At 43.3% G+C, this 11,428-nt stretch overlaps 1 protein-coding gene across 1 annotated transcript; it reads left to right on the top strand.

The window, feature by feature from the left end:
• The first annotated feature begins 1,716 nt into the window (after positions 1 to 1,716).
• LOC115568647 (E3 ubiquitin-protein ligase SH3RF1-like) lies at positions 1,717 to 9,348 on the top strand. Its single transcript, XM_030396148.1, has 5 exons — positions 1,717 to 1,789; positions 1,990 to 2,422; positions 5,764 to 6,015; positions 7,715 to 7,810; positions 8,902 to 9,348. The coding sequence occupies exons 2-5, from the start codon at positions 1,991 to 1,993 to the stop codon at positions 9,346 to 9,348; spliced, it is 1,227 nt and encodes a 408-aa protein (XP_030252008.1). The 5' UTR covers positions 1,717 to 1,789; position 1,990.
• Positions 9,349 to 11,428: the final 2,080 nt, after the last annotated feature.

Raw genomic sequence — 11,428 nt, 5'->3', positions numbered from 1 at the left:
AAGCCGCAGAAGACAGACAAGGGGGAGAAAGGGACCCACAAAAAACAAAACCAGAGGGAAAAGGCAATGCTGAGACGGATCACATTCAATGAGTTAGCAGCCCTCTCTGAGTAAGACAGCATATTAAATAAAACATGAAAGCGGGAGGAGAAGGCACTCCTCCTTATACAGCAACTTGTGACAAGCCATGATATTCTGAGAGACAGCACACCAAGCTCAGAGCCATCCCCGGGGACACCCTTCCCTCTCCATCAGATAGACTATACATCAGAACCATCAAACATGGGCCCACTTCCCACAACATCTCCTCAGTCGAGGCCAGACTGACCGTCGGGCTGTAAGCAGCTGACAAGCACTTATGCACTGACTTCCTCTGAGCAGCAAAGCAAACTGTCTCCTCGCAAGACAGAAGATCCATCACTCACAGATTGGAGCCAACATGGAGTCTCAATCCAGAAAACACAACACAGTCCAAAATCAAGTCCTGTTTAGGCTCCGCTTCACCCCCGCCAGAGCCATTACACTGAGAGAGGGCCTGAGAGGAAGGGCCTGTATCAACTTTGATATGAAGATGTAAATAAGTCATGGCTAATCTCCCCTCTCTTCCCCCCCTCTCTCTCTCTGCCTCTCTTTTCTGTTGCTCTCACTCTCTCTGTAAAAGCCTTATGCACATTTTTAGAATTCCCGAGTTCTGCTGACGTGAAGAAAGAGATGAAAGATTCATGCTTGTTTAAAAAATTCAAACAGATGTCCTGAACTTTCGCTACACAGCCAATGTGGATACATTATTTAGCCTCGTAAAGGGAATTTGTGCAATTTGGACAGTGCAAATAAAATAATAAATGAAGACTCTCATTATGACTTATCATCTCCGGCAATAACTGTGACTGCTCTGCACGACCAGGAATACAATCACAAATATCCAAGGAGGATGTTTTTTTACTTGATTTTCTCTTCCTCGGTTCTTCTGCAGCTGGACTGATGTGTGGACTGTGCTGGCTTCTTGTAGGAGAAGCTGCAGAGCTGGTCAGTGAATGCACCAGCAGAGGGAGACCATGTCACATGACAGTGCTGTAAACACCTCTGTGGTTTTATTTTCCCCCCTTGTTCCCCCACACGTTTTAATCAGCAAAAGTGATAATAATTATAGAAATAAAGAGACAAATAAATATCCCTAAACCTTCATTGGGCTGCATTCAGGAGCACGATGGAACAGTTTTAATGTATTTTTAAAAAATATTTATACTTAACTGTTGTATTAAAATGCACAACATTTATTATTGTTTGACTCGCGTGTGTTATTTATTTATTTTTTTAATGAATTTACTGGATCTTCCGGTCATTAAGGTAACGAGGCTGTACGTGTGAGAGCTGATCAGCTGTGAAGGGTTAAACTCCGACATGACACTGAAACCCGACACATTTCCTGATGAATCGTCCCTGTTGAGCTGGAGACTTTGCTTTATACTTCATGTCGACAGGTGATCTTCATGTCGTCACAACATCTTTATTTTTTTTTTTTTGGCACGAGCTGTCCAGTGACACCAACGTAGTGCACGCGCACTGCCCTGCTCTCGCTGCGTCGCACCTTCCCGTCCTCAGCGCACTGCGTCATGGCGGCAGCGGCCGCGAAGTTACGCGTTCCCTAACCGGAGTTTGAGGACTATCACCCCGGCAGTCAGCACATGTAAGTGTTTTTATGCCTCTGCACTTTGTGTTACTGGGATAAATGTGGGAAGATTTCGAGTTCCGCGGATATTTCGTGTCGCTGTCTTACCTGTTCAGCCAGGTGAGCTGACATGACACCTGTAAGCAGCGTTTACCACAAAGCGCCTGTTCTTAGTCGTTCCACGTCATGAAACTCTCCGAAGTCTTGACTGTGTAGGGAGTCTTGTTGTTATACAGTAGAGGAGGACTTTGGTGAGTAGTGTTGTAACTCTTTCATTGTTTGATTTCACTGAATCAGCTTCTCATTGTTTTCCCTCCCAGTATGGTGGATTACAGCGTCTCAGGTGTGCCAGAGGCCCTGCTCCCTAACCGAGCTGGCCCCGTTCACATGAAGGAGCAGGCTCTCATGGCCTTGCTGGAGTGTCCTCTGTGCTCCAAGCGGCTGGATGCGTCGGCCAAGGTCCTGCCCTGCCAGCACACTTTCTGTATGTCCTGCCTGCAGAGACAGGAGGCAGCCCTGTCCCAGCTGCTGTGCCCAGAGTGTCGCACCCCCGTCCCAGCCAGGACTGTGGAGGAGCTTCCTACGAACCCCTTGCTGGTGCGGCTCCTGGAGGGGATCCAGAGCTCGCCGAGGCCCAGCAGGGACAGACAGACAGCCCGCTACTCACTGCCCTTGGCCAGAGGCGACTTGACAGTTTGGGAGGGCCAGCAGCAGCAGGAGGGTCAATACAGGGAGAAGCAAGGGTACTATGAGGTCAGTGCACAACCGGGGCCTAATCCTCTGCATCCATGAGAAGCAGTACTGGACTTTATTGCTTAATTTTTGGGGCTTATGACATCTTTTGTCAAACGGCAGCCGGGTGAACAGACTATGGCTGGGTTGGTGTTGTCTGTAGTCTCCTTTGGTCTTTGTGCAGACATCTCACTGATGCTCTGTAGATGGCCACCGTGAACCTCTGTAGATAATTGTGCATAATCTGGCAAATTTAATTAAAAAAAACCTCCAATATCTTTATCACACTGAAGCAAAAGCCATATAAAATGCAATCTGGGCGTAAATCAGTCCTGCTCGTTGATTTGTAACATTGCCCACAATGGTCACATGTTAAAGGGGACCTATGATAGTTTCACTGTTATCAACAGAATAAATGACACAAGTACAAGCAGTAAATTTGCAACAGTTGATGAATTTGCATGCCTCATGGTATTTATTATCTTCTCACCTACGATGTGTCACTGATTTTTCTCCTTATCACTACTGAAAAACTTACTCACCACTGTTTTTTCACAAAATTTAGGTGGGATTTTTTTCAACTGTGCGTGTGCGTCAGTGATGAGATCTCAGACCTGTGTGAGTGGCGCCTGTCGTTGCTCCGCAGAGGCAGCGGATGATTTGCTTTTCACATCATAGACAGCAAATGAGAGCTCGATAGTTCTTCAACCTGACGTTACCTGAGTGAGGAGAGCTCTGTCATAACTTTAAACTCCTACTATACATGTAGGACATATAAAGATAGATTATGTTATGCAGAGGATGAATATCTCAAACTGATACAGGAGTGTAGCAGATAATTTGATGGTAACGGATGATGAAGTTTAATTGATGGCAACGGACAGGATTAAAGGACCTATTTGTTAGAAAAAATGTGTCATTCGAACCGTCCTTCAAGCTCAAAGCGTCAGTTTTCGACAAGTTTTGAAACCCAGGGCGTCACAAATGTGAAGTTGTAATCATGACCTGCCAGGGGACTGCAGATGTAAATAACCTCTAAGGTAACTCTGGCACAGTGCATCAAATAGCAACATTTATGTTTAATATTGTGCACGATCTCTCTACAAATAAAATGAATTAAATCAATTTTTTAGTGTGTTGGGAATGAGACTCAAAAATCAACTTTTGTTACAAACAGACCTTTTAAAACAAACCAAATTGTTAATTTATAACATAAGAGACTCACAGATTTGAAAAATGCTCCTGTATTTGATGTCTTTACACTGAATCATACCATGACTAAGGCTTATTATTACTGTTCAGTATTAGTGTTTGAGCCTGCTCGTACCTGCCATTAAAATAAGTCTTGGGTGCTCCGAACACAAGTTAACAGCTCCAAGTCTGTCAGTTCAGGACTGGCATTAGAGTGCATCTCGATGCTTCTCGAGTGACAACTCATCATCAGATCTCACTTCCCTCTTTGCAGAATGTAGAAAAAGGCCCAGATAATTAAGAGTTTGTCAAAGGCAGTGATTCACAGTGACAAGAAGGCACAGTGAATGATGAAACTGCGAGATTGACTAGAGTTACTAGTTTAATGGCGAAAATCAGTTGCAGTGATCAAACACAGTCACAAAGACATAAAGTGGAGGCAGGACATTTTACAGTTCAACAATAAACTTTATTGTCTAACATGATCGCAGTGAACTGAAAGAGTAAGCTTCACTCTGGATATAATAATTATACATTACCCCAAGCATCTTTTTCTGCATTATAATCTGCAAAAAGAGAGTTTTCATATGAGCGCATATCGGACACCATCTATGCCGATGCCAATGTGTCTGGGACAGACCGATACCCGCATTAAGATAAAATCGGCCAACTGAAACATCGGTTAGGCCTCTCATACATGTGCTGATCAGATCACCATTGTGGTCACTCGGGGGTTGATTTCACTTGTATTCAGAGCCGATTAAACAGGGTTTTAATAGCCCAAGGGTTATGTTAATGTCAAGTACAGACAGGCTCAGTGTTTCACATTTGTTTATTTGTTTTTAAAATTGGCTAAAGGTCAAATGAGACACAGTTTTTATATTTAAAACGTTAAGACTGTTCTGTAAAATGTATTTTAAAAAACAAACAATGGTTGTATTCTCGTTTTTATTTTCAGGATGTAAAGGAGTTACAGTAGTGAGTGCGTGCTGCATGATTAAAAACCGTCCGTCTGTACAAAGCATGTCTGTTTAACACATCTGTTAGCTAATTCAAACTCAACAGAGATCTGAGATCACAAGTCAGCAAGTCATCAGATTTCATTTGATGCTGATCATTTAATTCTCAGAGGAGATGAGAAAACACAAAGATCTGCCTTCTCAGAAGTCCTGTGTTCGAACCCTTCAGAGCGTCTCAGGGTTCACTTGAGATCTGGAGCTCGAGTTCAGCCAGAGTTCGAATTGCTCAGCCAAGATCATGAGCTTGAGTTTCTGATCATTTTTAACACGGAGTTCAGAAACCTTCAGTGCAGACAATGTAAGATGCTTAAATTCTTCCACCATCGTCCTTTCACGAAGGCCGCGTGTCTCAGTAGTTAAATTCAGTGTTTTTATCTCAAAAGGAGCAAGCACATAGTTTGTCTGCAGATATGTTTATGTGGAGGAACCTGATAAAAATCCAGTGTAGAAATGATTTACTGCGCAGGAAATTCACTCCAAGAGACACTTATCTGCAAAATGATTGGTGTCCTGTAACTATGAGATAAATTACATATGAATTTTTGTTTTGTGTTTTTTTTTTTTTAATTACAACTGTCCCAATCTAGTATGGTAATGACTGCATTTACAGATTGTCAACTTCATGATGAAATTATAAAAGTTTTTACTAATGCTGTATTAGACATAAAGCCTGATAATCACTGAAAAAGTGTAACTGAAAAAAAAAGACATTTACGGTAAAGCTTGAGTCGTTACTTGATATCATCTTAAAATGGAAAAAGGAAGTCTCTTATGAAACATATCTTCATATCGTGATAAGAAAATCACACCACATCATCTGTGTCTGCTCAGCAAAAAAATCGGATGAAAAGCAGAGGTTTGTAACTTTGCTCACTCGTCAACAAATGTCCTGACACCAGAATGTGTTGGGCTACTTGTGCCTGTATGATATGTCGAAGTGGGGCCTTTTACAGCTGTTATTTCCTGTCTTGTTAACCAGCGACAACTGCAAAGTGCCTGGTCACAGTTTGTCACAGGACAAAATAAATAGCTTCAGTGCAGCCTAGATGGTTTTTTATGCCCCCAGATTGTTAAAGACATTGATTTTACCATCATCATGTCAATTAAATCTATATTTTCTTCGGGCTGATATGTGATTTTCCTTCCCTTCAGCTTGCTCTCAGAGCTGCGATGCGCAACCAAAAAGGTGATTCGTCAGGAGAGCTGTTGCACAAGAGTGGGAACGGTATCGCCCTGAAACACAAAGCGGATGAGAGCTGGCACCACGGAAACGCCGTCAGCCAGATGCCTCATTTGCAGCCCCTCCAGCAGTCCCAACCTTCGGCTCTCTGCAGGGCCCTGTACGACTTCAACCCCGAAGAGATGAATCTAGAAGACAGCAAATGTTGTCTCAGCTTCCTCAAGGTCTGACTGTCAAACTACTGACTTAACACAGCAGGAAAAGCTTATCACACTTGATCGTTTTCCTACTCTGAAATGAATGTACTCTTAAGAGTAACCCTTAGGAAATAAAACATTCACATTCAGGGGGAGAGGACCTCCTTAAAGGTCCCATATGTAGAAAGTGAGATATCCATGTCTTTATTTAAATGTACTACATAAATACTTTGAAAATACCAAAATGCTCAATCCACAGAGAAAGCCTGTATTCAGAAACTGTGCCTTTTAAACAAGCTGTCATGACTTCTGTAAGGTTGTGATGTCACAGCTATACAGTCACTGTCCTGAGCCACGCCCCCAACAAGTCCGTGGTTACAAAAACAAAAGCACCGGCAGAGCTGAGATATGTGGAAACACAATCAGCAGGGCTGCTCAGGCTTGTTAGAGCTGACCAATCAGAACAGACTCTTCTGGGGGGGGGGGGGGGGATTAAACAGATGAGAGCTAAACCAGAGCATTCAGACAGAAGGTGATTAGAGGACATAAATTGACATGTTTTTGAATGAGACAGACTTCAACACAAGTTTAACTTCATTTTGTTTTCTCAGTTCTGGTCACTTCTTTGATTTAGATATTTTTTCTCAAATATTTAATGGCCATTTCAGACTTTATTACAAAACGTTTTATTTATTTGTTGTTGTAAATGACCTTCACGACGTTCATGGGATTCACTGATTAAAGGAAAAATAGCGAATATTTAATTTCTCTCACTATCGATTATTCAACCAGTCTGTGTTAGCACAGATTTTTGTGAAAAACATCTATTCCAAATAACCAGAGACAAAAATCAAAATTGTTGCAGATTATTTTCCTGTCAATTGACTAAACAATTAATCGACTGATTGTTGGAACTCTAAGATATTTACTCTTTTACTGATTGGCAGTTTAATGCATTCTAGTTCTTCTAGTTTCTGTTAATTTCATCATAAATTATGACTTTCTGGATGCTGTCCGACCAGTTGGAGAATGTTAAGACATCACTTTAGATATAAATAACGTAGGTATTCACTGAAACATACTTGATACATCCCTCACTTCTGAAAACAACCCTTGGCTGCCTTTTTAATGATATTAATCAAATATCTGACATCCTCTTCAGTTCAGCGCATTAGCTTGACTGCTCCCATGTTAGAAAGACGTCGACTTGACACATTCAGCATCACACTGGTGTAGCTTTTTGGACATGAACTTGTAATAGTCCGTGATTATGTCTTGCAGAGGTAGCTCCTACGGATACATAATGGTCATTGCTTTTTGTTACTTTCACTGCTTTGAGAGACCTTTTGTAGCCTGAGGCTCAGACCTCTGCTGCACTGCTTGTTACTTGCCCTGAAGGATTTCTGAGGCAGTTATATAAGGGCCTCAGTACTTGTGTGTTGTCCATTAAAGCACACTTGCGCTTGACGTTCTTTTTTTTTTAATGCAGATGGTCAAATGGTTTTTAGAGCAGGGGCTGGCCGCTGAAAGGACGCGGCCCGCAGACACAAATGGAGTTGAAGTCACATGCTGCAGGAGAAACTCAGAGCTCGGAGAGTTTCTGAGCTGAGTGCTCAGTCTCCAGGGCGAACACACTCCGGCACCCTGGCATCCTGTGTTATTCCTTATGTGCCGCTTATCTTTTCACCACTTCCATTAAGTACAGTTACTTATTCCTGGTTTACAGGGAGACATCCTCACTGTCCTCAGACGCGTGGATGAACACTGGATCGAAGCCAGGCTAGGGGAGAAAGTTGGAGTTTGCCCTCTGCAGTTTACAGAGGTGAGTTCTTCTCAGTCCTCTCCTTCTATCTTCGCTTCCTTCATTTTTTTGAATGTGGGTCGTGGCCTTTTCAGCGTGATCAAGGTTGACACCTGCCGTTTGGCACTTTGGTCTGATGGAGTAGCTTGTGTAATGAATTGAACCATAGATGTCGTCGCTGGATGTCATTAATTCCAGGTCACTGCCCGGGCGCTACCTTGATTTTCATTCAAATCTTTGATTCATCCGTAAATGTCACTCCTGCGCTGCAATGTGCTGAGGCAGAGGGCTAATCTGTGGAGCCCTGCTGTGTCTGCAGCTGCTCATTAGTGTGTGACTATGTGGCTTACTCAGGTTTGCAGTCCCTGCTTGGCTCGCTGACTGTCATTTGTTTTCGTCTGTACTTTCTGCCTCCAGGAATTAACTTCATCCATGCCGGGGGAGAATGTTTTTTGTCCCCGCAGTGGGGTTAATGTGGTGCCTCAGTCAGTTCTTGTTTACTTCCCTTACTTGTCATCTGTATTTTCTGCAGTTTTCCCTAAATATTTGTCTTGCGTCTCCTGTCCACCCATGTCCTCTCCTCGAGCCCCGCCTCAGCTGTGCTCTTCATCTTTCTCTACCTCTGTACTCTGTTCGTTCATCATCCTCTTTTCTCCTCTCCCCTCTCCTTTCCGAGCCTGCCTCTCCTCGTGTCGTGCAGCCAGGCGTAAAGACACAGTAATGCTTTCTCTGCTTGGGTGGCATAACGGCACATCACTGTGGGGAGTGAAAGCATTAACCCTGCCATGTCTGTCTGTCTGCCTGCTGTCTGTGCAGCTCCTCTCTCAGCACCAGTCAACTCTGGCCGGCTTATTGGCTGGTGCTTATGCTCCTGTCTGCCTGCCACCCTGCCTGCCTGTCCAACAAGTTGTAGGGGTGAGCGGAGTAGTGATAAGTGGGTGTATTTAGACAGCCGTTTCGCTGATCAGCAGGAGCAGAGGTTGACAGGCGTTAGTAGCAGGTAGGAGCCAGTTTGCAGAGGATTTTTCTTGACTGAGGATTGACTGTTCTTTGTGTTGGGACTTATCCCGATTTCCTCTGTGGTTTCTCTTTCATGTTTTCATCTGTTTCAGCCAAACACAGTGGCTGCCAAACTGCTAGAGGGGAAGAATCGGAAGGGGAGTGACTCAGCAGAATCTCACCATCGGACAGGGAGTGGGGACAAAGACAAGGCCACTGACGCATCCGGCAGGACAACCCATTTCGGAGTCCCTCAAGTCCCAACAAAGACACCCACCACCAATGCTTTGCCCCTTTCTAGCCAGCGAAAACAGCCGGCAGCCAGCAGCAACAACTTTTATCAGATTGCCAAAGGAGACACAACCAACATCCGCACCATCAACAGTTTCAACCATCAGGGTCCGTCACACCGCCTCACTGCGCCTCCTGCCGCCCGTGGCCTCTCTCACTCCTCCAGAGTGAACTCCCAGCGAGTTAAACGCCACTCTGATACCATACACAGACACCTGTTACAGGTGAGTCACGTGCCAACAGATCTGCCTTTACGCATGCTGCACTGATATTTAAAGTGCATTTAGTTGCAATGCCAAAAGGAAATGCAAGTTGTTGTCACTTTATGCTAAGAAAAATATTTATTAAGTGCAGTGTTGAGGAGAAGCCCAGGATTCCCAGTGCCCGAGGAGAGAAGGGGCTTTGTAGTCTGGTGGCACGGCTGGGTGAACAGATCGTGGCAGAAAGTTATCCGAGTCTCCTTTCTCATAATCTTAGAGCATGTTTTGTTTTTTTGTGCCTGGTGCTTTGTTTTGATAGAAAACATGTGGCTAATGTGAGATAATTGATGTTTTTGTTTGAGTCACGGAGGGATCAGGTTGTTCTCAGGGGTACAGGGAGTAAACCATGACACCAAGCTTAAGGAATGAATGAGAGCAAGGCGTCGCCCTTGTTGTTTGACGATATGTGATTAAGTGGCTCTAATTAAGACAACGCAGATGTGGAAACAGCCGAGATTTGAAAGGTGGTGAGTGGACCGAAAGTCTGAAAATCTTGAGTCCTGGGACAAACGCCAGCATCTCTTGCCCGATGGGAATAACAGTCTAACTGTGTGTGTGGGTGTGTGTCCTTGTTCTTTGTGCAGCTTGAGTTGTGTAAATGTCTTATTATTCCTGAAAAGCAAAATAGAATAGCCGGAGAGAAAAGAGGAAGTCTTTTGGATTTGAATTTAACGTTTCATAGAATGACACCGCTGAAAAAACCGAGCTCACCGTTACTTCATTGTTTAAGTGCAATGGTCACAAGACAGCAGCCCGTTGTTTCTTGAGGCAACATTTAAGTTTTAAGCCATCAGGAAGAATTGCTCTTCCACTCATTTTATGTGACCATCGTGATATCTGCTGCGTATTTTATACCGCCTGTATCTCACGGATGGACGATGAGCATCCCTGTGAGACAATTTTGGATTATTTTGAGGCATTTTATATCTTTGAAGATGTCTTTAAATAACCATCAAAAGCAGCATGACAGAAACGAATGGCAAAAAAATACCTTTACCTGAAGGTTTTGATGGATACATTTAATATCTGCAATTTTATATTTATATATATATATATATATATATATATATATATATATATATATATATATATATATATATATATATATATATATATATATATATATATATATATATATATATATATATATATATATATATATATATATATATATATATATATATATATATATATATATATATATATTTACACACACACACACAGCTGGACACGATGTCATTCATTTGCATCAGAAACAATGTAAGACTGCTGTGACTACCGGTCAGTGCCTAAAAGCAGTGCCAACATAAAAGCTTGCAGTGTTTAATAATATAACCTGCTGCCAAGTGCTCTGCCCCCCCCCACGACAATGATTTCCTTTGATTTCTCTACCCTGCAATTATACACGTTGGAGCATAAAAATGCGAAACCCACATGCAGGTTGAAGAAAAACCGGGAGAGGAAGGGAGGAGATGTGAGAACAAGATCCAAAAAACAGGAAATAAGGTGAGGTAGGAAGAGGAAAAGGGTGAGTGGAAATACTGGAAAACTAAAAGAAAGAAAGAACCAGAAAACAAAATGTATGAGCTGCGAAAAGGCTAAAGCACAAGACGTAGGAAGAAGGAGGAGGAAAAATGAGAGATGGATGTAGAGAGTGGGAGGCTTGGATAGTCCCTCAGTGTGTCTGCTTATCTCTCTCATGCTGATGATGATGAGTCACTGGCGAAGTTGGTTACATAACAGACCCCTCTCTCCCCCTGCCTTCAAACTCCTTCCTCTTCACTAAGCAGGTAACACTCATTCTCACATCGGTGGGCCAGTAATAGCAGACAGGCCACGCACTTCCCTTTTTTTAAAGGAGCGCAGGGGGCTCCGTCCCTCAAGCCGCGGCTGAGCTCCCGGCTGACCGAGCCAGCATGTGAGCTATTCTAAGTGCTGCATCCCATCAGCCCTCACCTCTGGCTCCGCTGCCTCGCAGAGAGATGCCGCTTCCCACCAACTGTGGATGAAATAATGCATATTACTGTGAATATTGGCATCATTATGTAAGAGAGGTGATGGAGATGAGCCAAAAGCAAAAAAACCCCAC

Source organism: Sparus aurata, chromosome 18 (assembly GCF_900880675.1).
Source record: "Sparus aurata chromosome 18, fSpaAur1.1, whole genome shotgun sequence".
NCBI lineage: Eukaryota > Metazoa > Chordata > Actinopteri > Spariformes > Sparidae > Sparus > Sparus aurata.
Note: the sequence above shows the minus strand (reverse complement) of the source record. Positions and strands in the feature narration are given on the sequence as shown.

Excerpts from the sequence above, each read along its gene's own strand:
- LOC115568647 (XM_030396148.1), top strand. The coding sequence starts at position 1,991 with ATGGTGGATTACAGCGTCTCAGGTGTGCCAGAGGCCCTGCTCCCTAAC. Across the intron at positions 2,423-5,763 it reads AGAAGCAAGGGTACTATGAG|CTTGCTCTCAGAGCTGCGAT; the intron begins GTCAGTGCACAA and ends CCTTCCCTTCAG. Across the intron at positions 7,811-8,901 it reads GCCCTCTGCAGTTTACAGAG|CCAAACACAGTGGCTGCCAA; the intron begins GTGAGTTCTTCT and ends CATCTGTTTCAG.